General features: G+C 42.4%; 1 protein-coding gene and 2 long non-coding RNA genes across 3 annotated transcripts; 1 reads left to right on the forward strand and 2 right to left on the reverse strand.

Moving 5' to 3' along the window:
• LOC134457541 (caspase b-like) lies at window positions 1–1,908 on the reverse strand. Its single transcript, XM_063209549.1, has 2 exons — window positions 1,646–1,908; window positions 1–135 (listed from the first exon to the last, which is right to left on the reverse strand). Exons 1-2 carry the CDS (start codon window positions 1,905–1,907, stop codon window positions 92–94), a joined length of 306 nt encoding a protein of 101 aa, XP_063065619.1. The 5' UTR covers window position 1,908; the 3' UTR covers window positions 1–91.
• A 10,177-nt stretch (window positions 1,909–12,085) lies between these two features.
• On the forward strand, window positions 12,086–17,218 carry LOC134457542 (uncharacterized). Its single transcript, XR_010036440.1, has 3 exons — window positions 12,086–12,253; window positions 16,554–16,651; window positions 16,827–17,218. It is a non-coding gene; the product is annotated as an uncharacterized LOC134457542 (long non-coding RNA).
• An 875-nt stretch (window positions 17,219–18,093) lies between these two features.
• LOC134457543 (uncharacterized) lies at window positions 18,094–19,146 on the reverse strand. The gene is made up of 2 exons (XR_010036441.1): window positions 18,919–19,146; window positions 18,094–18,227 (listed from the first exon to the last, which is right to left on the reverse strand). It is a non-coding gene; the product is annotated as an uncharacterized LOC134457543 (long non-coding RNA).
• Window positions 19,147–27,000: the final 7,854 nt, after the last annotated feature.

The raw sequence follows: 27,000 nt of genomic DNA on the forward strand, positions 1-27,000 counted from the left end.
CCTCTTTCTTGCTGAGGTGCAACCACTGCTCCCTCACTTTGGGCTAGATCAATCCGCTCCAGCTCAGCCTCCAAGTTGATCCCTTCACCCTTCACCCTTCCCCTATAGCCAGATGCTGACTTTCCTGATCTGATACTGCAGAGAGAGATATACAGACAGACAGAAACAAATAAACAAAGACAGACAGGTTAAAGAGAGAAATACGGATTATTATCAATGGATACAAAACATTACAAGAGCCCAATGTCTTCTTTTCATTTATGTCTGTATGCAATGGGCCTACCATGCATCCAACAAATACAGTACTTCCTACTTTTAGTGTAAATGGTTATGGTAGTGTTTCATATTGCAATCTGGTTTGTATCAATTCTGTGTTGTCTCAATTCAGGATATGAGCTGCCCCATATCACATTTTACCAGTGCTATTTGAATTCGAGAAGGAAAAACACAAACTTGTCCGAAATAATGTCCAAAGTAAAAAAAGATATTAAGTAAACGGTAATATTCGTATTACTGAATACCACACAAGAAGCAGAAGTATTACAGAGCTCTGGAGATTCCTAATGCCTGTCCCTGGCCAATAGCAAGGTATTGCAGTTCAGAGGTCAAAGGATAACAATGCCATACATTTCCCTCTGTGTTTACTTTATACATTTGATATGTGGGTGTCTATGGCGTGTTTGTTTGTATGCATCTATGTGTGTTTCTATTGAAGAATGTGCATATGTAAATATGCTTAATTAGGGAGAGGTGTGATAATCTATCACTGCTCTCCTGGTCATCTGACCTACTGGTGTTCTCTTGTTGTGTAATTCATAAGGGCAATGGTCCTCCTGGAGTCACCTTGAGCCTGTAAATGCAAAGGTACACAACCTCCAAAACTTAACCATAGGATGTGCCACAATTTTCAGGCTCTGGTCATAATTTGTATGGGAGAATGTGAGTTGCCGTGTAAATTGTATTAGCCTGTTGCATGCGCAAGGTTTCACCATCAAAGCTGGTTACCTCAAATAGGTAACTAATTATTAATACAGTAGCCTATGTGGCTCATTTCATGTAAGGCAACACCACCACCAAGCACCATGGCTACCCTGCTGCCTTCTCACAAGCGTGCAAACTCTGAGATGATGTGGTCCAAGTATACAAACCTTTTTTCCACTCTTAAGTGCTTGCAAACATATGCTACTGACTGGCATTGTACACAAATACAGAATGAAAAATGAAAATACATTCAACTTTGAGGTGTATGGCATGTTTTGGCTCAGTTGGCAGAGCGCTAATTTACGATGCAAGTGCAGCATTTTTCTGAACAAAAACATGAAACCATTTTTGTAGCCTACAGCGTAACACAATTTTCCTTGACTACTTGTGTTGGCATTTTGCAAATGGAATGATTTTCCTTTAGCCAGACATTTCCCACAAGTAGGCCATTTCTTATAATTGTGTGATTTCAAACGTGTGTACTGTAAACAAGGAAATGTATTTTTAAAATCTGTGCCAGTCGGGCCCCAAAGTGTCTGATTTCAGGTGGAATGAGCCCAAACTCAAAAGCATGTATGCATGTTTAGAAAAATACATGATGGGAGAATAGACCTCACAGGGCATAGTTTTCCTAAATGGCCACTTATTGTTACAGTGCACATACTGAGATTTCTGTTAAGATCATGGGCCAGCTGATTTTGGCCAATCTTCAGCAGGATGGACAACATGACATCTCCAGCTTCTGAGGTGTACACCTGGACCATCAAGTCCACAGTGTCGTCTCTGTCTGCCGTCTCCAGTTGGCTCCATGGGATTTTTTTCTGGTCTCGCAAGTCGCGTTTGAAGCTCTTGAATGCACGCTCATCGAGGTCGTCCAGAGTTTTCCGCAGCACTTCCTTCAGGTCTGGATCCACTGTCTGTTCCATTCTGGCCCTAAAAAAAATTAATCAATCAATCAATCAATCGGTCACTTGAGACAGTAGATGGCAGGGTGACAGAAGACATACATTCACACCCACACCTCCGTCCTTAAAACAGTGATTACAGTAGTTACATTGTGCATACACATGCAATTCATCTGAATACAATGTGTTTTATTCATGGTGGCTCATCAGAACAGGTAACAAATAATGACCTCAATATTCTTGAGTTCATTGGAATGCTCACCTGTAACCCCAACATTAATCAAAAAACAAAATGTGAGTCTTCTTCAACTGTCTAACCTACCATCACTAATATAAGACCAATCTAAACACGAATGTACGTAAAAATGCAACTGCTACTGCAAGACATTTGCAATAAGCACAAAGAAAAAATAAAAATTAAGAGTTCTGTGATTGCTGCAGGCCAAATAATTGTCTAAAAGTCAAGGTGCTTCAAGGGGCCTCTATAAAGATGTAAAAAAAAGGGGGGTGGGGGCATTTACGGTGCTGGTAGCAACACTAATGGGCATCAGACTCACAAATACAAAATGGCGACTACTAACAGTTGATCAAACAAAGAGCTCATCTCTGATGGTGACGTGGCAGGAGACACGGTGGAAATGACCCAAAGAATTGATTGAAAAGCAGACATAGCCTCTGACATTGTACTGTATTTCAGCTTGACCTCAATGACATTTTTATTCAATATTGTGCAAAAGACAGTTCCAATTACAATATTGAGTGGGGAAAGCCCTCCGGAAAAACAACTCTATGCTGCATAAAAGTGTGGAAATCTCATTGTTTCCTCCATGGGTGATGGGAGAGAGAGAGCAAAGTAGAGTGAAATAAAAGTGTCAATACAAAGTAGAAAAGCTACCATACACAAAATGGTCACCATGTTGCCTGACAGCACATAAAAAAGTTACTGTGAAACGTGGCAGGGAAAGACAACACAAGTCATCCAACAAAATGGGAAGGCCATGTCCAAAACAGCTGCTAACAATTCAAACAGACTCACACCTCATTGCTGGTTCATCCCAGACTCAGTGAAGGAAAACCAAAAAGGTTGGTGTCTGCGCCGTTAAGTCATGTATTGCTTGGTGCGACTGTAAAAGTAGCTAAACTAAAAATGACTAAAAAATGAGGCGCACACAAGGCTCATATCAAAAATGTATTTGTAAAGTAACAAAAAAAGTCAGTGGATAAAACTGGAGCTGGCAACAAGATTTAAAAACAAAGCAGCCATGCTGGTAGCAACACTAATGGGTACTACTCACAAAAACAAAATGGATTCATTGATTCTCTGAAGAAACTTTAAGAAAGCCTATGAGTTCTTTCAAAAACAAATTGTCACTTGTATGTAGGTTCCTTGGTCAACCTTTAAGTTTCTCTGAGAACTTTAAAAGCTCCTACACAGTGGCAAATCAAAGATTCTTCTAGGAATTTTTCATTTTCAGTATGTGGTGCAACATACTGTTTACAGTACATGCTTGCTCAAGGACATTTTATGTGTACTGATAAAATAATTAAACATGTAAACTGTAAACATTCAGTCCCAAGCCAAACTGGGACATCTATTTCCTTGTTCTTTTCTCTATTTAGATCATTCCTATACATCTCTCATCACAGGTGAAACTTATTGAGATCAGTCATACTTGCAGAGAAATCTTACCTGCAAAATGATTTGTGCGATTCCCTGCAGGAGCAGGGGTGTTGTAATGAGAATCCTCTGTGAAGTTGTTTGTTGCTGTCCCTCTGTGTTCTCTGGTCCAGGAAGAATCCCTTCAGGTTTTGTATGGGCTGTGTGTGCACAGGGGGAAGCCGACAGGGAGGGGGCAAAGGGGTCACTTGTTCTGGGCCCAGGGAGAAAGGGGCCCAAAATTGGATTCTCATTACATTGTATGTATTGGGTTTGTGGCCCTCTCAAATGTCTTTGTCCTGGGCCCAGCCAAAGCTGTCCGCACCCCTGCCCAGGAACATGGCTTTTGGGGGATGGAGATGTTATCAAAGGACCCTCATATGACTGCATGTACGTGTGGAAACTGATGCCTATCAGACTTGAAAAGACTTGAGAAGAGTCTCAACATGTCCCTTTGGTATATTGCATGATGAGAGTTGTTTTTGTATAAAGCCCAACTAAACTGGGACACTCCCATTGTCACGGCACACAGCACAGCACTCCACAGTACACAAGTGGACACTGCACACTGCACACAACAAAATTGTATTTGAGAAAGTTTGAAAAGAGGGATAGAAAGAATTAAATATTAGATGAGAAAACGTCAAAATGGATTAAGTTTAGTTCAGTTTATTTGGTTCAACAGGGACCGTGTTCGAAGTACATTAGTCAGACATAAAGAGATGACCTGCACCAGATTATAGTTTACAAGGTTATTTCCATCTGCCCTGAACAGGTGAAGAACATAAAATACAATAAAATAAGCGCAGCTACTCAGGCTGCACACACACACACACACACACACACACACACACACACACACACACACACACACACACACACACACACACACACACACACACACTGTCAGGGCCCCTGGAAGGATTCTGATAACATAATTTGTTATTTTGGGGGCCAAAAATGTGAATCTTTCATGGGGCCCAACATTTTTAGCAGTGCCCCTGGGTGTAATGGTTAAGGAGTTGGACTGAAGATCACAGGGTTGTAGGTTCAAATTCTAGCCTCACCTCCATCCATGGCTTGAGCAAGCTTAAGGCACCTACTGTAACCCCACATTGCTCAAAGGACTGACACGTGTGTGTTGGATAAAAAAAAAACAGCAGCTAAGTGTAATTTAATGAATAATTATAAACCGTGGTAAAACCATGGTTAGTTTAGAGAGTGAAACCATGATTTATTTTATAGTTAAACCAGTCAAACCATGCTTTAACCATTGTAAAAAAAGGTGACGAACCATGCTTTAAAAAAAACATGAAAACCATGGTTTACCATGGTAGAAGGGCTGTAGCACTTTAATGTGAAGGGTTGTGCACAAGACTGATATGCTATTGTGGCCACTACAATAGATGTTTTTTTATACTATACAGTATATCAAAAAGAGTGCGACAATTGACCATGGGAAAGCTGTCATGACAAAGCTTGACTTCTCATGAACAATATGGGGGGCATTCCAGGAAGGAAGTACGGGAGGCAGTAGTGAATGAGGGGTGCTTTCCAATAAGCAGACTCCTGTCCTCCGCCTGTCCTTGTGGCCTCGCATTTCGCTGACGCCCGCCCCGCCTCTGTGGAAAAAAAAAAAGTTTCCCCAGCCTAGCCTAACTTTGGGTGGACTATTTTTCATTCACCCTCCAGTTTATAAATGAGATAATGACATTAGATAGAATTGAGCTTTTGCAAAATATTGAAATAGAATTATGTTGTTGGTGACTACCGGTATATCACAAGGCCACAAGGAGGCAAGTGAGCAAGGGAGGACTTGAGTCTGCATATTGAAATGCACCCCAGGGAGTCTAGGGCACCTGCATTGAGCATTCTGCTAATCAGTGTCAGACTGAGTCCAAAGATCCCCAAGATACAGCACTTGACAGCCGGAACCACTGTCTCAAAACAACTCACTGTATAGCTTCCTGTTAACAATCATGTTAGGATAGTGGCCACCTTATATGCTGCACCTATACAGTATGCCATGCAGTTCATTATGAAAGGAAATGGGTCAACAGGGTTTCTCATTGGTCATTAAGTATTTCATATTGGAGTAAATAACAAAGTAATAGAACACCTCTTTATATTCTGTTACTGTGTACTGTGTCAAACTGTCACACTGAACTACCATGTGCTCATGCCTCCACATATTCTGTATGCGCAGGCTTACATTTTGTATTTTTTTGGCTACATTGCTTGAGAGATAATCTAAAAAAAACACACACAGTTTATGATTTGTTTGTACAGTGACTATTCTCACCTTACGTATATTCTTCAGTGTTAAACTTAAAAGCTGAACATACAATACTATAATGACTTTCTATACATTGTATACTAGAATGACTTGTGCTTCTGTTGTGCTATTCTCCAGGTGTGCTTGGAAAGACAAAGCTCATACAGTCACCTAATCTTGAATTGGATGCAAATGCATCAGGCGTTTACCCATAGCTCAGGCCCGGCAGAATGGGGACAGATGCCATCATTATCCTCTCAATATCTCCTGAGCCTCCATCCATCCATACTTCCACTTTTGATTTGCGTAGCCGTTTGTTATCTGGGGAAGATCAAGATTACTGTCTCACGCTTGGAACTGGAGATTGTACAGCAGCAACACACAGAGTGGCAGAGATGTCAAAAGCAAAAATAAAAGTAAAAAAAATACAGTTTCCTTTCAACACAAGTTACTTGTGTTGAAAGGAAACTGTTTTTTTTTTAACTTTTTTTTTTTGCTTTTGACATCTCTGCTACTCTGTGTGTTGCTGCTGTACATACTCCACTTATAGAGTGCCTGCTTTCCAGTCCAGGTATACTCCTACTCTGCTGGAGTGATAGTGGAGTCTGTTAAGGTATTTTTTTTACGGAACTGACAAAAGCACCAGACTTTGCATGGTGTTTCTTTTAGGTACTGTATTGTGCTGCTTTATGACCTAAGAAATGTTTTCAGAAAATGTGTTTGTGAGTGTGCGTGTGTGGGGTCTGTTTGCTTTTTCTCAAGTCTGTGTGGCTGACTGGCCCAGCAAGTTATATGTGGGCAGAAGTGGGGTTGGGGGGGCTGGGATGAGCAGGGGTTGCTAGTAGGGGTGAAGGAGACACTGGAGCGTGGGGGTGGGATAAGTCATCTTGTCATCACAATGACGTTACAGCAGAGGTGGGCAAACTCAAGCCCGGGGGCCACATGTGGCCCTCCAAACTCTTTCATCTGGCCCGCAGAGCCTTTACAAGAAAGAGCACTTTTAATCCAAATTCACAGCCTTAAAATGGCTACCTAAAGCAAGGGTCTTGTAATTAACCAAGTGCATGAGCTACATCTAAATACATTAACATTGTATAATGAGTTGTAATGTGCAGGAATGGCAAAGCTGGCACGTTATGTCAGCTTACACTATTTCTGATTATTGACATGGGCAAGTTGCCTGCGACATCTGACCCTTCGGTCAACATTCTACACACTATGTGGACCTTGAGCCAAAATAATTGCCCACCCCTGCAATACAGATTACTCAATACGGTATACTGTATTCAGTTCAAATGAAACGTAGGATGTAGGCAGAGGTAATTCTATTTTCCTGAATTTGAAAACAAGCCCTCACCTAAAACTTCACAAGTTCTTTTACAGTTAGCTCAGCAATCACTGAGTACTTCAATTGGTATCAAAAGCTGACAGCTCATGGACAACATGTAGCCTACCGTAGGTCTTTGCTACCCTTGCCCAAAGGAGAAACGTATAAAAAGGCAATTCTTATACAGTATGGCATATAATATAAATTGTTGTGCGTTCATTACTCATTTTCTTCACATGCAACGCACACATACACATTCCATGCATTTCAGCATGAACATTGCTTATTTGAAGGAGCCAGGAACAATGCTTGTAGGAGCCATTTTATTGTCACGTCTACGTAGGTTTTAGTGTAGTTTTATATTTAGCCACTTGGGGGAGCACTTCACTTTAGCCACGCAGGACCTGTGATACAGGAATGATGACAGCTTGGATGGGGAACACACTGTTCTTACTTTTGCCGTGTAGAGTAGAGTAGCAGAGCAGAGTAGAGTAACATTTATTAATCCCGAAAGAAATGTAGGGAAATGTAATATGCCAGCAGAAATGCCACAAACAGCACATTTTATGCATTTGCTATATGGGGCCCGTGATCACAGCTCCATTCAGCCTCCCAGTAGCAAGGCCCTGATGAGCTCTTTCTACAAAGTACCACCTGGGGATACTAGTCAGATCTCAATGGGTGGTCAGGATACTGAGACTGACACTTTTCGCATTTCATTCTAAAATCCTTCGCATAGATGATCAGTTTGCCGTTCATCAGACGTGCATATGCCAAGTTTCCCAAGTTTCAGGAAAAAAAACTTCCTGGTCATAAGTATTTGTCTGTAATTCAAGTTACCTGAAAGACACTGTACAGTGTGTAATATTCAGTCAAGGTTTTAGGGGGTCCCTCCATGCTATAAACCTTCAGTATTTCATCTGCCATACTTGCTATAATGTGACAGGACATTAAGAGGCCTCTGTTTTCTTTGACATGATCAATGACTCTCCCTGCTTCACTAATAATGTTGTTCAGAAATAACTTAATCTTCTCATCATCGCCAAAACCTCACTTCTCTCAACAAGTTGAAGTAGTCTTAAGTAGTTGTTTAATCTGACTTGATGCTGCTGGTCTGGTTGTAACCCAGGTGAAAGCACAGGACAGAAGCTGACCTGCAATGACACTTCACCGAAGTTTGTGAACTGATGACACCTCTTCAAGCTCAGTGATACACTGGCAGATTGGACTTTAATGCTTATTAATCAGGGTTGGAAATACCAACTTGTTTTTGAAAATCCACAACACCAGAGTGAGCCCCAAAGTTAATTCGCTGATACAGGTGCAACAGACAACCTGGTATCCCCATAACAAGTGGTTAGTACAAATGGGAGAAACGGCAATTGTTCAAAACAAAATTCTACTAATGAAAATTAAGAGACATTTACTTACGACCAAACACCGTTGGTTCTGACATCTGGGTCACCAGTTTTTATGGAAACCAGATAGTCTGTCACACTGGCATCCAGGTTTGTCAAAGGACAACAGAAACCGGTTGAAGGGGGAACAATTATTTACTTTTTAATTAATGCATGAGGACCTCATGAAACACAGTATTTAAAGTGTCGGACGATACATGGACTTTGTACACTAACCAAAGTGAGCCTGAATGACATTTGATTTTCCTTGATTTATAGCTTCAATTACGCTACAATTAACACACTGTAACACTGCAACGACTATAGGCCTATGCGTTGATAGACAGTAATGCATTCTGGGCTGGAAATGTTGCATGATAGTTAGAAATTGTGTTAGGATATTGTGTAAGTAAGTAAGTAAGTCATTTTTATTTACAAAAGCACATTTAAAAATATTGCAAAGCTGATCAAAGTGCTGTACAGTGTCTGGCTAGAAGAAAAAGAAAAATAGATAGATAGATAAAATAACTAAATAAATACATAAATAAAAGCAATAGAGCATATTAGTTGCACATTTTAGGGCATGGATGGGAAACCTCTGTCTCGAGGGCCCTTTACAGCCCTAGAGCCTGTTTATTCGGCCCCCGATATTATTATTATATTAGCAATGACATCTGCAATACAATTAGGTTATATTCAGGGGACCTAGAGAAGGTGGGGTCTGTTTAAAGGGGGCTGCCTTCAACAGGCCTAAAGCGCATGGGAAAATCCTGGCTTGTGTTCATAGTACAGCGCTTGGAGGACTTTTAGTTCAAGTTGGTTTTATTGTCAATTTCTTTACATGCACTGGTCATACAAAGAATTTGAAATTACGTTTCTTGCTTTCCCATGCAGACATAGACTAATCTAGGTAAGGACATAGACAGTATAGACATAGACAGTACTCATACATGGACATAAGACAGCATGGACATAGACAGTGCTCATACAGACATTTAAAGTGCAAGACTGGACAACAGAAGACTTAAGAGGAGGTATTTGTTGTGCTTTTTCTAAAAGTCCTCTATAGCGTTCTGACATAGTAGCATTTTGAAGAAAAATAAATATTAAATAGGTATATCAAGTACACCAGCAGCAGTGTGTGTGTGTGTGTGTGTGTGTGTGTGTGTGTGTGTGTGTGTGTGTGTGTGTGTGTGTGTGTTTAGTGCAGGTAGAAAGTGCGGTGTGCGCCTGTGTGTGTGTCTGTGTGTGTGCGTGTGTATGTATGAGTTGTGTGTCAGTGTGTGTATGTTTGGGTTTAGTGCAGAAAGTGCAGTGTGCTTGTGTGTGTGTGTGTGTGTGTGTGTGTGTGTGTGTGTGTGTGTGTGTGTGTGTGTGTGTGTGTGTGTGTGTGTGTGTGTGTGTGTGTGTGCATGTTTTGAGTTAGTGCAGGTTGAAAGTTCGTTATGGCCCTTGGAGAAATTTGCATGAAAAAGGTTCCCCACCCCTGTCTTAGAGACATTCCAATAGAAAAAAACATCTGCACGCAGTGTACAGTAACACTGTACAATAACACTGACACCACTGATAATAAGATACATAATGTATGTTAGGAGCAATTTGAATTCATAAACAGTGTTAAAAGCAGTGGGAGTTTGGAGGTGCACAGTGTAGAATGTGGCCAGAATGGGTACTGCGATTATGCTGTTCATTGGAACTGAGCTGCCTATTACCAAATTTGATCTTTTCATTAATATTTACTAAATTATAAACCAATATGTAATAGTATAACAAACAAAGGAAGTTCTGCAGCTAAAAAAGTAAATTTTTTGGAAATTCAAAATGGCGGACATGGAGAAGATCCCCCTTTTCATGCATGAAAAGTGCCATTTTCACAGTCATAATGAATACTTGGAATATGATGGTGCTGATAAGTATTCATGAAAAAGTTTGTGAATGGCCAGCATGAATTACGGAAATAAACTACAAAAAATCATACATGGTGCACCTTTAAAGGAAAGAAGCTAAAATGAAGAGACAGAGGCTAAAAGTATAGACTACATGAAGTGCAATAAAAAGCAAGATATAAAAGAGATGAGAAGATCTAAGAGGCAAAGGCCAATAGGTGGGTTTTTAGTCTGGATTTAAAAGCAGCAGTCGTGGGAGCAGATCTGATATCGGTAGGTAAATTGTTTCAGAGACGTGGAGCTGCTTGTAGGTTACAGACACGGCGAAGACACGACGAACAAGAAAATACTTACAAACAAACAAAAATACAGAGAACTCTCACTCTCTCCGCTACTGTTAAAGACATCAAATGAACATAAAGGAAACCGTACGCATGCTCACTCTCCCACTAGTAGGGGCTCTAAGCCGAGAAATCGTTACGCGCTGGATAGAAGCATATAATTCGGTACACGTGTTCCTTGACTGATTTGAAGACATCCTAGAAGGGGTGCCCCTTGAAAAAAAATGTCTACCATGTCATATACAATATGTCATGTTGGTAACGCATTACATTGTTATTACATGACATTATACTTAGCTGACAATGTTAATATAGTCCTCAGAAGAGATGAAGCAAGGGTAGCCTGCTAGACCAGATTGATAAAACTACAAAATGTACATAGTGTGAAAGTATGGGTGAGTCTGTGCTTATGTGCTTGACAGCATGTAACATTGTGAACGATTTGAGAAGATTCTTGGTCTGAATTAAAATGAGCATTGCCAACACTAAAACTATGGTGAGAATAGACTGCTGCTAATGCTCGATTTGAATGGGATAGTGTCAGTGCAAGATGCCCTAGGTAGCAGGTTCTCCATCCTCTAATTTCCATAACAGATATAGGCCTACGTATTTTATTTGTATGAGAGAGGGTAAAGGACAGGACCTTTCCATATGTATGAAGAACCCCATAAGATCACCTAATTCTATATTTTTACAAGTGCATATTGTGAGAGCATTTCAGTCATCTTTAGAATGGCATTACAGATTACTCAATATAGGCCTACATGTAGGCCACAGTATGGCTTCAGTTCAAATTAAATGGGAATGATTTCTTAGTGTATGTTGAGTAAGAAGACAGAGATAAAAAAATGTTTATTTGCAGACAAGTCCTCACCTAGTACTTGTGTCAAAAGTTGTATTAGTTAGCTCAGTAATCATTGAGTACTTAAACTGCTATCAAAACTGACAGCTGATGGACAACATGTACTGTAGGTCTTTTGCCACCCTTACCCATAGGAGAAATATCATACCATCATTTGCATTGACGTCACAATATTACGTAATCGATTTTGCTGGACGGCAGAAGTACACATTCGTACATAGGAATTATATGCAGACGAAGACAACTTTGACCATAAAATACCAAAGAAACACGTAGTTCTTGTATTTTTATTTAAACGGGATATGTACCTGGCGTTATCAGGCTATGGCCACGGTGGATGTATTCAAATCATAGATTTATTCGAATGTATTCTGCTCCACTAGATGGCACGGGGACGGGCGGTACGACAAACTGGGAGAAGAAGAGAAAGTTGTTGCTTGCTTCCAGCCATGAACTTACTCTGCCTGCGATATATATTTTTTTATCCCGTGTTTATTTTCTTCAGTAAAGTTGTGAACTTAAACCAAACCTCTGCATTGGCAAAATAAGCACATTTATGCACCGTTTCTTCATTGGTGGCTGGGCACCGCGGCTGCATCCTCTTCTTCGTGGCATGGCACAGGTAAGATAATGCTGCTAACCTAACCTACTAGGCTACAAGACGCGGTACATTTTGTGTCAGGCATTTCGCAAAGTGGTGTTTTGAATAGCATATCTTTTCATCATGGGCGATTTTAAGGGGTGGCAGGGGGTGGCATTTGCCCCCCCAGAAATATGATTTGCCACCCCAATTAAGAGCCCTGATTGTGACCAATAGCCTTAATGCTTGACATCATTTCAGACATAGAACTTTAGGTTGCAGGGTTTCACTTTAAGGGATTCACTGTATCACATAAGTGTGTGTGTGTCGCAGTGACGTGCAGTGAAGGGTATGGTAGGGTAGGCAGTAAATATAGAATATATATCTATTTATATATATATATATTAACGGTGGGTTCGGTCCTCCCCCAGAAAAAAATGTATTTCTTAGATGCAATTTCCTGCATTTTAACCAAATCTGGAGAGTCACTATCAGCTAAAAACTTTTACAAATGTGTGTGTGTGTGTGTGTGTGTGTGTGTGTGTGTGTGTGTGTGTGTGTGTGTGTGTGTGTGTGTGTGTGTGTGTGTGAGAGAGGGGGGCCTTATGCCACAAGGTATGGTTTGAATAGGCAAATAGGCCTATTCACATAAACATGCTGATATTTTCTTTAATGTGCAACAAATTAGTAGGCCTATGTTTCTCTAAATACTGTAAATATAAAGTAGGCTATAAGATGCCATCAGTGCTTAACCACCACAGCTCTAATAACTAAATAAGTAAATAGGCTACACTATTTAGACATTTGGACATTGTCAGTAGACCTAAATCTGAAACAATAAGTGAAAACATAATTTCAATTTCTTGAAAAGGCCAGCTACAATTATTTGTTTTGCCAAATTGCCAAATTAGCTCCAGGACCCATACTTTGTACACCTTTAAGGACCTGTAGGCCTACATTTTACAATAATAATTTAGAAAGCTACAACATTTTGGGGGAAAAGCTTTAACTTTTGGCTTTAGCCGTTGATTTTGTTGCTCTTCTGTTTATTCTGTTGCAAATGCCAGGGCGTTTCACATGGATGGAGGGTGGCACAGTGTAGCCTACTTTTGAAGATAAAATGTCTAGTTCACCAACTGTGAATCACACCATAGCATGTGAGGGGGAAACGATTTACATTTAGCAATAAACCAACCTAGGTAACAGCTCCTGCCTCACTGCCGCGTTTTGTGCTGATAATCAAACACTCACAGACAAGAAGGAAAGTAGGCAAGGGGGCGGGTTGCTTGCAAACATGACCCGTGCATTCAGACAGTATCGAGTAAACCAGGGGTCGGGAACCTATGGCTCGCGAGCCACATGTGGCTCTTTTGGGAACTGCATGTGGCTCTCGGACAAACCTGTCATTTGTTTACTCAATAAGCCATGAATAATTTTGTTACGGCACTAAATTAAAAATGGACCTACTGAAATCGAAAAGTTAAGATAATATTCAAAATATAAAGTATGATCGCGCATTTAATCCATCCCAGGTCCGATCAGCTGAGCCAAGCACAGGCCTTCGACGAAGGCTACTGTACAGATATGAAAAACGCGTTTTTTTATTGGACAATGCCGTGCCAGCGCTGGGTCGTGTCGTGTGAGATAACATTCCATCCGTAATGCTTTACCTAAAGTTCAGCTGGCTAACGGTTGTATCCAAAACAAAGAAACTGTTCACGACCGTGCCATTATGATGGCAAATCAAGTGGAGGAAACGCAAGTGAGGGATATAAATGCAGCGCTGTACTTCTCCCTCGATTACAGGAAGAACTTTTGCTGAATCAACTGACGTAAGTCTTTCCCAGTTTAGTGTGATTGCGAGATAACTGGTGCCACAATGCGAAGGCAAACGTAGGGTTGCCATTCGTCCCTTGAAATACGGAATCGCCCTGTAGCCTATTTGGCGGTTAAATCATGCGTTCTGTATTGGGGACGCATGTCGGTAAGGGACGCGCTTTGTAGGGCATTTTCGCGAATTACTAAAAATAGACATGTCAGCCACATATCAACTGTAAAATGTTAACTATGTCAGCGCGACCAAGATGAGCATCCTGTCTTGAAGTTCTCTCTCCCTCCCTCCTCCCTCCTCATGCACCTTCCCTGTGTCTGTCTGATGGCTAGAATAGAAGCACCTCCGTCATTCTCATTGCTCATTGGCAACTCCGATGCATAAAAGATAGAAACTAAAGGTAATGCATGCGCGTGGCTTCTTAAATGCACATCAGCACATCTACAAGTAGTTTTAGTTCTTCTTTCGTTAGCTCTCCCTTCTTGTCCCCAATGCAAGCGTTACTTTTATTCCCTTCTGTGCATGACAATTAGCATTAGAAATAATGGCGAAAATGGTATGGCTCTCACAAAAAATATATTTTTTNAAAATGGGCGTTTATGGCTCTCTCCCCCAAAAAGGTTCCCGACCCCTGGAGTAAACCAACGAAACCACTTCTGAGACTCATCCTTGTGCGTGATAGTATTCTCAAACACTTCAGCTACGGTTGTGCAAGGTGTTTCAAATAAAGTCAATTTGTGAGTGCGGAAGCACTCCGAGAAACCATCCCCAGTCAATCGTCCTGTTCCACGTTGATCTCAACTCGCACACCGCGCACTTCAAAAGAACGCAGCTGCACTTGCTAACAGGCTCCACACAACTCACGCATTGCGTAGTCATCATCATAATAAATTAGGGAAATGGAGTCATGTCGTACGCTCAAAAAAACAATCTCGCGTCGATAATAACACACACACGGTCTATTCATGTCCACCACCGCACAACCAATCTTCAATGTCAACACCCTGACAAACGGTGACAACAAAAGGCACCACGAACAAACTTGAGCATGTTCATGTTAAAAGGCTACCCGCAGCATAATAATTAGATGAATCTTACCTTAAAGCAGAATCACAAGTAGGCTGTGTTTTTCATGCAAGCTAGTTCCATTAAAAGCCCGGGGTGGTTGACATGATGAAGACATTTTGTCCCAGTGCAAACTACTTGAAGCTGCTACCCATCTGATGTTGAATATTTCCACAATGCAGCGATTGCAAACGGCTCAGCTGTCTGTCACTTTAACCGTCTTTCTTGCTACTTCTCGGCATTTTTTTTAAAAATAATAAAGACAAAAAGCCAAAGACTGCCATGTTTTCTTTCCGATACGGCTAGAGATTTGAACAAGCCTTGCCTTGCTAGTTGTTGCTATCATAGCTGCCTGTAGGGCAGAAATTGGCTACTACCTGAATTGTAACAATTTTTCATTTTGGGCGCTGTGATTGGCTCACATACTCCCGCCACAGAGTAAAGGCTCTGCTTTTAGTCCCATTGACAAGCTATGTGACAACTTAATACGCATGCGCAAACTTCTACATTGACAGCATTGAAGGCAGGGTAGGCAGAGGAAAAGCGAGCCTTACCGGGCTGCCTGGCTGGCATTCGAAAGCTCTGCTTTCAGCCTGTCTCTGCTACCAGCCGGGACTGCGCGTTGCCACGGCAACCTGCCCAAGCCTGAGCGCTTTGCTTCGTGCGATTACTTAGGTTTTTGATCGTTGTCCTGTGTATACTGTACTTTAAACAGCTCATAATTTTTTTAAACACGTGTTAGTTTTTATTTTTAAGACATTTATCCCAGGGTAGGCACTGCCTACCCTGCCTACCCTGACCGCACGTCTCTGGTGTGTCGATTATATAGTGTTTATAATTTTCCCTTAGTGTAGAAGCATGCCCCCCTGAAATACACTTCGCCACCCCTTTGCCACCCCAAGAATAAATGTCTGGAACCGCCCCTGCCTTTCATCTCAGATGTATCTTGTAGGTTAACTTGAATTCTCTCGCTTCGTTTCATCCAAGTGGATTTCATTGTTGTTTAGCCACGTCTGCACAATGTAGGCTATTGTGAAATATAATTATATATCTTATCTTCTGTTTACATGTCCAATATGTTCATTTGTACTGTATTATTATTGACCACTTATGTTACCAGTCCATCACTGCTACCTGTCTTGCACTTTCTGTCTGTCTGTAATTGTCAGTCCTGTCTATGTCCTGGCATGGTAGAGAGAAAACGTCGTTTCCCTTGTATGACCATAAATAAAGTGACAATAAAAGCTGACTTGACATACTTCAATGTTTCAAATCGGTGTTGCATTACATTGCACATGTAGAAACACATAGGACAGAATGTCGGTTACATACTTTGATTAAATAATTTTGATTTGATTAAATAAATCATTTGAAAAGATGACCTTCACAAGAGAAAGAAAAGCACAACAAACCTGTTATTTAACTTTTATTGTTTTTATTGTTTAGTAATTGCAGGTTCATCAGTCAGGTGGTCAGCACCCAAACTAAAACCATGAGTCATGGTGGCCAGGATGACGTCCAAGAAAAGCATCCCAGCAGCACAGGTAAATACATGACTAGTAAGTTGGGATGAGTGTTATTTTCTGACATTTTACATCACATTTTAATTCAGACAATATTGCCAAGGGAGTTAATTATTCAGTACTGTACCAGTACATTACAATGCATGGCTAGATTCATTTTAAATAGCATGTTTGTCTTTTCTTTTTTTCTAATTAGATGGGGGAGCCAACATGAAGAGGTGTCCAGAGAGGCTTCTTCCTCTTTGGCTTTGCAGCAGCACCAGGACCTCACCATCAGTGATGCTGTTCCCCTCATCCATCGGGCCTACCCTTACATTCCTCCCCTGATGCACTGATCACCTGTACCAGTTGTTGGAGTTTTCAGAAGGGCTCTAAATTAACTTTTTTTATTCACTAGTAGCCAAAATGGCTAGTATGTTAATCTCCAAACATACCGGTACATTAAATAATGGGTCAAAGTGCCAAGTATGTTTTCTTTTCTACCAGCAAAACTTAATTTTCCCAGCATTTGGCTGGTTGGCTGGTGAGCCCTGGTTGTCATTGATGGTGAGTAGCTGTGATAATAAATAACTGAAATGATGAAGTCCATCCAGACATGTCTTGCTTTTATTGTACTAATGTCTTGCTTTTATTGTACTAATACAACAACGTAGAACATTTTCTGTGAAAGCCCAACTGGGAAACTCCAACTCCCATTGACATTGTGACACAGCACACAAGTGTTCACTGCACGAAATTGCATTTATGCTTCACCCGTGCAAGGGGGCAGTGTGGCGGTACCATGCTCAGGGTATCTCAGTCATGGAGGAGGATGGGGGAGAGCACTGATTACTGGTGGGTCGGGAGTCAAACCGGCAACCTTTGGGATACAAGGCTGACACTCTAACCACTTACCCATGACCGCCTGTCAATCTTCAGTCTAGTCTAACTAATTATATTGTCTCCACTAAATGTATATCTCAGGTGACATGGGTATACTGGTATGGGGATAGTGCTGTATGTAAATAATATTAACCCATTTCAGCCGGCACCAAAATGCCAGCTAATTGCCTATGCCCCTTTTAAGAAAGGGGTCCTCATCCTATAAAAAACCCCCCAAATAACTAAATAAGTCTCTGAAGCACATACAGACATGATATGAGTTTTAAAAGCTAAGACCATCCTCTTGCATTAGAACATGTTAATTCAGCTCTAACATACCCACATTTTTAATCTAAAAAAATCCAATATGTCATGCCTAAATGCTGTCGCTCCAGGCACCTAGGTCAATACAACGAGTACACAGCATCCAGCATCAATGGGTTGACTATTAAAGGCCTAGTTCAGATAACCATTTATTAATATAAATAAGTACTTGCACGTCTATTGTACATGTCCACCCCACAATAGATATCCCCTCCCATCACCTACAAAACCTTGAAATGTATTTGTACTTTGTGTCTAAAAATAAAGTATTTGAGCCATTGAATGAACTGATTACTACATTGAGTTGGTGTGATTAAGAGGTTGAAATCGGCTAAACTTGACTTGGTGTGCTGGACCTCTGGCTCTTCCATACATCCAATGTGTCATGACATCAGATCATCGCTCTTCTCATCTGGAGAAACAGAAAGATAACACTTAGCTGACACTTATCCAAAGCAACTTCGTTACTCACAGTGAATTGTTAACTGTCCCTGCAGCATGGGGCTTGGTGCCTAGCTCATAGGCCTACTTCAGCCTGGATGGGAGGTGAAGGGAGAGGTGTAGGATGGGATTTGAACCTGCAACCCTCCAATCGTAATACCACTTCCCAAACCATTAAGCCTCTGATGTGTGTGACTGATTTCAGAGGGCAGACAATTTGGATGACAACACAACAAAGTGGTGGACTTCATATTATTGACAACAACATCGACACTGGTGGGCCTATGCATGTCATTATAGGCCAGCATGGATAAGGTGATTGGCATTTCATGACAGCATCATGCTGGAGAGTAGGCCTACTACTTGGGAAATCAGCGCTAGAGATGTACACATGGTTTATTTTTACATTTGAACCTTAACAGTATGAACGTCATAGCCTTGCTATTTCACCAAGAGCTTGAATTCCGTGTTTGTTACAGCCTGCAATATCTTAGCATACGTCCATCATAGCGTAATGATGCTGATAATTAACGTTAATCATGGAAAGCATCTTACATTGACCTCACAGAAAAAGCCACTGAAATTGCACATAAGACTTAAATTAACTAGCGTTCACGAATTAAGAGACAAATGATACAAAGGATGGCAAATGAGAAACTTACCGTGGTGCTCATCCAGCTACTTGAGTAGGCTAGTTTGATGGTTTTCCAGTTGGTTGCCGCGATTCACCTCAGCTTTCTCGTTTTATTTTGAGATCCAGTGAAAAGTCACGCCTGGGTTGTAACCCTATCTGTTTTTGTAACAAACAGCACAATGGGTGTTCACGGTGTTTAGTTTATCGGCGATCTAAGTTACGTTATGAGTTACTAAACGTTGCGAGTCCCATAGGAATCCATTCATAAATGCGGCACTCTTGCCGTCCAGTAGCCGTCCACTAGAACGTTTGACGTCACATGCAAATCATGGATAGAACAACACTTCTCATATAGTATATACTATGAAAGTAAATCATTACCTGGACTCATTTTCTTGATATGCAAGGCACATAAATAGTCTGGGCGGAAGAATAGTCGATCATACCCCGCCCCCCCAAACAAAATGCCACAAGACTTTTTTTAACCTTCAAGATTTTGAGTGGTAACAGTAACATAACTCATTCCCACTACACCTTTTTGCATAATATTGTACATGTCCTCAGAATGCTCTACATCAGTGGTTCTCAAACCTTTTGTGTGAAGTACCCCCTGAGAAAATATTGAGCTCTCCGAGTACCACCTTGACAACCAACATTAGAATATCGCAGTAAAGGCCTTCCATATTCACTTTTGCCAGTCAGTACAGGAGAGGTTCATAATGGCATTCCAAGTACCACCAGAGATGTCTCAAGTACCACCAGTGGTACGCGTACCACAGTTTGAGCACCACCGCTCTACATGTTTCAGTTCTATAGTTGTACTGTACAGTACAGTGGAGTGCAGTACAGTACAGTAGCATACAGAATGGTGCAGTATAATAAAGTACAGTAGAGTATAGTACAGTACAGTACAGTACGGTGCAGTACAGTACAGTAGCATACAGTACGGTGCAGTATAGTACAGTACAGTACAGTAGCATACAGTACGGTGCAGTACAGTACAGTAGCATACAGTACGATGCAGTACAGTAAAGTAAAGTACAGTACAGTAGCATAAAGTATGGTGGAGTCTAGTTAAGTACAGTACAGTAGCATACAGTACGGTGCAGTCTAGTACAGTACAGTACAGTACAGTACAGTAGCATACTGCACGGTGCAGTAGAGTACAGTACGGTATATCGCATTACAGTACAGTACAGTACAGTACAGTACAGTATAGTAGAGTACAGTACAGTGCAATACAGTAGAGTACAGTATAGTCTTATAGACGTTAGCCCTCCAAAGCCAATAGGATTTCCACATGCTGTTGTTTTAAGTTTTTGAAAGACTATTTTAGTAGCCTCCTCTGTGAGAGAGGGAAGGTAGGCAGACATGTTTTAAACAAAGGACCACACCCACTAATAAAAAATAACGAGCAAACAATAAATTAAGTGGTTAGGTAGCCAACATGTCATCTAGATTAAAGCCAAAAGTAGATGGAAAAACAGACATGTGACCATTTTGCTCTTTTAAAACAAAGTAGGCCTATCTGTCAATATACTGTATGGATGGTGTATTGCATATTGATTATTCATAATTTCCTGAGCATAAATGCCCTTATCACGCCATTGTACACTTAGGACTGCGATATACATATCTGAACATTAATCGGCATACATTTGTCATTTGACAGCTGTCACTGACACTTGATATGTACATGTATTATTGACTTGATTGATATGAATACATTTCAGTTGGACTCCTAGGGTTAAATCATTGAGGGGGTCCTAAGGAAGTAGTAGTAGTTTGTGTGTGTGCGCGCATGTGTAAGTGGGATTAAAATTATTGTTTGCCATCTTTATCTGAAGAGCAGACTGAGTGTCTGAACCTGCTAATGCTAGCATGCTAACATTGGGACAGTTATGTGTGGCCCAGTTCAAGGGTTTATCTCTTCTCCCCTAAATTTTCTAACCACAATTTTCTTTTTGGATGTTATAGATATGATCCACTGCAAATTTTGGTTCAATAGCTAAATGCCCAGAAATGAGCTCTCAATTGTAGAGTGATCTCATTCTGACCATGGTTTTTATGATTTTCCTGTTTTTGAATCTAAATAAGACATATATAACATTGTTTTTATGGTAAGTTTTGTACATATTTTCAAAGTTCAGTTTGTATACATCGCACACAAATAGGTGGATTGGCCCATAACACCATTATGTCCAGGCAGTACAGCATTTTACTACTATTGGCTGGTTTTGGGCAGCCATCTTGGATTTACCCCATAAAAATGACCTTAATGACATTGAAATTTGGGGCACCCCTTCTGAAATGATGGGGAACACCCTAAGGAAGGTCTACACCGATTTTGGTGCTTCTATCCAGCGCGTAACGATTAGGCCCTTTTTGGACGCTAAGAGACCCAGCTACACAGGAACACACAGTTTACAACCACACAAACGGAAAATGCTTTCAAGCACACAAACAATACACATTTATAACCAGGTGACCACAATCTGTTCACTCCACACACGTGCACTTGGCGAAGAACCTCTGTCCAAGTTTTGTCGGGAACATAACCTGCACACAAGTTACCAGACAAAACATAAAAAAACAGTCCCTGTATAGATAGGTTTCCCGTTTACAAACATTTGTGCTTTGAGGAGGGATGCTAAACACCCAATCGTGTGAGCACATTTTTTGAGTGACAGCAGTTTCCAAACAATCAGACGGGCCCTCAGCTGCGTGCAGACATTAATGTTTGTAAATGGGAAACCTACAGAATTTATATAAACATAATAAAAAAGGGACGTACCATGACCGGTGACGCACAGACTAACCCAGCCGGCAGTGGCAGTGGCAGCAGCAGCAGCAACAGAAAAGGACATGCAATGGCTTCAGGCAAGTCCTGGCAAGGGGATAACAGCAAATGAGATACACTAGTGATGGCCAAATGAAGTTCTTTATTCGTAAGAATTAGATCTGATTAAAACCCGGATGATCCGTTTGGAGAGCCGGATCAAGACCTCGTCCGGACAAACCGGATAGTTGTCATGCATTGGTCCGCCAAAGGCGGGTCAGACGGCATTTCATATGTCAACAAAATGGCAGTTACAGCGCGAGAAATTGTGAAACCGGAATATATCCTCGTTAGTTGACTACAACAGCCATTCTCTAATCTCTCTAGTATGCTGTTCAGTCACGAACACTCACTGAGTAAAGCGATCCGTCCTGCCTATTGTGGCCAATTGAGTCGCGGATTCCCACTCCCTATGTGTGTGCTTCTGACTCTGTTGAGGTCTACATTTCTAAATGTTAACAGTGCTCTGCCAACGCTTTTACATCTCAGTCTGTAGGCTACTCTCGTGACTCTACTATCACTCACTGCGTTACAGCGTACAGACTTTAAAGCCACTGCTGTCACTCCCCTCGTCCGAGTCAGCAGCGGCGCCCTCGGCGACTCGGTGTGACTGAGTTGTTGGTAGCAGCAAATCCCCTATGGATCGGATCAATGCTTAAGTTTCGTTTTGGCAACTCGGCAGCGGAAGCGAGTGGTCATCTGCTGCTCGCGTCCTGTCTATTCCTGCTCAACTAGACTTCTGCTCCCAAATATTTGACTTTTAGTCTTCACAAACACACACATTATTTATTGCAAAATCTCTTCGAGTCGTGGTCGCATGTTTAGTGGGTCGGATCGCAGCATGAGTTTAGGAACTGTGACGATTCATAAAGTGAGTTTTGTTGATCAAACTGTCTTACTCTTTGATTTATCAACGTGAATTGATAAATGGGACAACAAAGGCGAGGCACATAGCCACTTAACGGCAGAAACGTTTTAAAAAATACATTATTATTATTTATTTTTATTTATTTTAAATAAGTGATCCGAGTGATCAGTCTAATCCGGATACCCTCCTTGGAATGATCCAATCAATGCGGATGCCTCAAAGATTCGAGTTAAGCACTTCTAGTAAGAAATCGTTCACCATGTCTGTGGGAGTAAAGCTGATTGAGGTGGACCTGACGAAGATTTTAGTAAAATGATGCCTAAAAGGTGGAATTCGCGCTAAGGGTGGGACCTGCCAGAGGCTATATAACGCGGCACCAAAGGCGCAAACACTAACTTAAAGCTTTCCTTGGCTGTGAACTGCTGCCCAACTGCGTTCTGCTCGACTGATTGAGTTCAACTGTCCTCTAACAGAGTGTGCCGGGAAAGGTACGACTTCACTGGGCATTCAGTCACGACAAAGGGCTTCTGCCGAAGAAAGAGCTTTTTTTAAGTTGGTCTGGACCTCTTCGGTGCCTTTTCCACAGAAATTCGTTGAGGGACCTCGACCACACGACGCTCTGACTAAGTCCGACTAGTGTGCTACAACTGTTAGTTAACGGGCCACGCCGCACAGCTAACATGGCTACAGCGTCTGATGATGGGAGGACGGATGAAGAGGAGACATGTGAGTGCATGTCCCACTGCGGTTACCCCATCACGTCGAAACACCCTCATCTCCTCTGTGTGGTGTGCCTTGGCATCCCTCACGCCCAGCTGGTGCTTACCGGGACGACGTGCAAGAGACGCGGCATGAGTTCGGACACCTTGGAGTGGCTCTTCCCTCCAGGAATGCGAGAAAACAGCCGCGTTCCCGCTCCGAACTGTTCTGGGAACGAGCCATGGCAGAGTTGGAGGAGTCGTTGAGGACAGGCGTCCCCGCCGGACAGGCTACAAGGGTAACCTGGTCTCCCAGTCTCAGGCTGCAGCTCAGCAGACAACAGATTTCGTCCACCGTACACCGAGTGGAGTACCCTGACGATCCCACGGAGCATCACCAAAGCCCGAGCTCCGATTGGAAAGTTGAAGAAGTCTCCACAACCATGACTACAGACACCTCGTCGAAACGCCGGTTTGTCCCAACTTCAGTGCGGAGACATTCAACTCTTCAGCGAAGGAGCTAGCTAGCTGCCACGAAGAGGCCCTGGCAGAAGCCTTGCTTCTGAGTATCTCACCGCCCCCACTTGACGTAGGATTCGTTGGATTCATCATCAATGCACGACAATAGCCCCGGCCTTTTCGTCATGATTGTGTGACTGAAACTGTGTTTAACCACTTACCCATGACTGCCTCTGTTAACGAACAGATGTCCTGTTAATGTTTCCAATGTTAATCTCCCTTTTGGTGTATTAAACTTGTGCGATTCTCTCACTGTGTCTCAACACATGTTGATGACAAGCACTGTTAGCACCACACGGTATGCCTCGCTTTCACAAAGCCCCCGGAGCAGGCATGATAAGGCGGCTACTTCGGTAGCCGTCCTCCCCAAAAACCAAAGGGTCATGGTTCTTCCCCTAACCAGGGAAGCTAACTTGGCTATCTTAGCTAATCTAGCTAATTCTGATAACCGCGGCTCCGTGGGGTCATGTTACCGGGTTTCTTTGTCCCATGATCCTTACATAGCGCACTATCAAAGATATGTCGCAAGAGGGAGCTCTAAGACAAGGCAAATTAACCGAGCCCCTCCACACAGTGGTCATTCGGTTGCCCCTTCTGAGTTCTCACCGAGCCAAACATGTGTAAGGCTTCGAATCTGCCTCGCAACGAACAAAATGTGTTTCATACGCATTCGTACTCCCGGGTTGCCCCGTGTGGATCCGCCCGAGGTTACCTACCTCCGTACCTAGCACCAGTAATGCTGTTCGTCTACCTCCCTATGAGCGTTTGGTTAATCCTATCTCTCGTTTTTCCCTCTGTATCACCGGGTTGCTCCACGCTGGTCCTCCCGCTACATGGGGATCTCATCCCATACCCGACACTGTTAGTGTTTAGAGTCTATCTTATTCAGCATGCGTGGCTCAGCCTAACGTGCTCTACCATGGCGCCTTACCTAACTCTTCCACTTCTCCCCCTCACACGGGAAAGTTGGTTACTGTGAGGGAAGTTTCTGATGAAACTTTCACCTTTTCCCGACGCAGGTCTCTGCATTTGGCATGTAAACATCTTCTGTCTACGGACACTGCATTTTTAGACTTCCCAGCAGTGGCACACAGTGTACCACGGTTATGTTTGGAGTCTCCAATGGTTACGCATGGCGTCGCCGAGTACCGTGCATAATACGCTGGATGCGCTTTCGCAAATTACTCGTATGAAGGGAAGGGTTATCTCGCCTCCGACCTCTCCCCTGGCCAGGCCAGAGAGTGTCTTTCCCAGAGGTTGCTTTCCCCCCAGCTGAGGAGCTTCACGCTGGGGCTGGAAAGACAGTGGATTAACTTAAATGCGTCTGGTCTTTCGGATAGTGTCATAAGAACTATCCAGGGAGCCAGGGCAGTTTCCACTAGGTCATTGTACGACCTCAAGTGGGCTGTGTTCGAACGTTGGTGTGCCCAACGTGACATTCTAGCTTTCCAATGCTCAATGCCCATAGTCTTGGCATTCTTGCAGGAACAATTAGATGAAGGCAAGGCCTTCTCAACCCTTAAAATCTACTTGGCCGCGATCTCAGAGTGCAATGTGGGATTTGGTGATAGCGATGGTGAGGCAGACGATGCCCCCTTGGGATATCACCCTGGTACTGCAGGCTCTGTGCACGTCCCCCTTCGAGCCTCTCCAAGAGGTGGATCCTCACGCATCCTCTCCATTAAAACGACTCTTCTTCTCGCATTGGCGACGACGAAGCGCATCAGTCAATTACATGCCTTGTCAGTCAATTCTGCCTGCGTGCAGTTTGCAGATGGCAACAATCGTGTTCTGAAAATGAACCCAGCATTCATGCCTAAAATTCTGAACGCTTTCAATTGTGAGCCCATAGAGCTTCAAGCTTTTTGAGCTCCTCCCTTTCAGTCTGCAGATCAGCGGAGCCAGCACAACTTGTGCCCTGTGTGCGCATTACGCATTTACATGGACACGACTCACTCTTTCAGGAAGACTGAGCAGCTGTTTGTGTGCTTCTGTGAACATCCGACTCAGGTGGTTGGTCAGCATGCGATCCCAAAATGATTGCATCCTCCCACAGAGATGGTGAATGAATTCTTAGGAATAAGAACATTAGGACATGTATACGTTCTCGCCACAGCGGAAGAAAGCGTGACTATTAAGTTAGTGTTATATAGCCTTCCACCCTCAGCACAAATTCCACCATTCAGGGGTGATTTTGCTAAAATCTTTGTCAGGTCGACAGCCAATCAGCTTTTCTCCCAAAGAGATGGCTCACTCATCTTACTCTAAGAACCGGGGACATATACATATCCCAATGTTTTGTTGAAGTTCTGAATCATTTAGGCACATTGTTTCAAAAATTGTGTAAGGAATTTGAAGTGTCAGTATCAGGGTCCTCTCCTGGTGAATAGTCAGGACAGTAATTAAGGGACCAGTTCAGTAAATTTCAACATGCAGCTATAATGCTCACACTACCCTGGACTTGCCAGTACCTGAGGTTTTTTTCTTCTTCTTCTTCAGCCTTTTCCGAGATCTGTCCATCAGTTCCTAGAAGGCCTCTGCTGGCTAGTGTCTTGTAGGCTCCATGCCTGGTCTGGTCTTCTGTTGTAAACCCCACAGGAGAAGAACCAGGAAGCAGGTGGATCTAATTGGTGAGCTTTAATTACCACAGCGATCTTCAACAAACGTGGAACTCAAAAAGGTAAGTAAAACAAAAGGCAAGTCTGAACTTCAAAACATTAACGGAGGTACTCTCTTACACAGGAGGGAAACAAAGGGGTCTTGACACAAGCGAAACCAGACAAGAACTGAAATAAAAGGCTGAACTTAAAAATCATCTCTAATGAGGCAATGAAGACCAGGTGGACAGTGTCTTTCAGCTGTGGATGGTGATCAGGTGATTAGGAGCAATTAGTTCATTAAAAGACTGGTAAAGTGGACCTGATAGTTGCTCGTTGAGTGGAACGATTCTGTGAGTGGAAGTGGAGTCTCTGAAGCCGTGACAACACAAAAGAAACTTTAAGATTTGATATAACTTTAAGACATAATGAACGTCATACGTCTAATACCTCCTTGTTGAGGTGCAGCCACTGCTCCTTCAATTTGGGCTTGATCATTTCGCTCCATATCCCTAGCCAGATGTTGACCTTCCCGTTGAACACGTTATTCACAGACAGGCACAGACAGGCAGAAACAAAAACAGAAAGG

The sequence above is a fragment of the Engraulis encrasicolus genome, chromosome 10, assembly GCF_034702125.1.
Source record: "Engraulis encrasicolus isolate BLACKSEA-1 chromosome 10, IST_EnEncr_1.0, whole genome shotgun sequence".
NCBI lineage: Eukaryota > Metazoa > Chordata > Actinopteri > Clupeiformes > Engraulidae > Engraulis > Engraulis encrasicolus.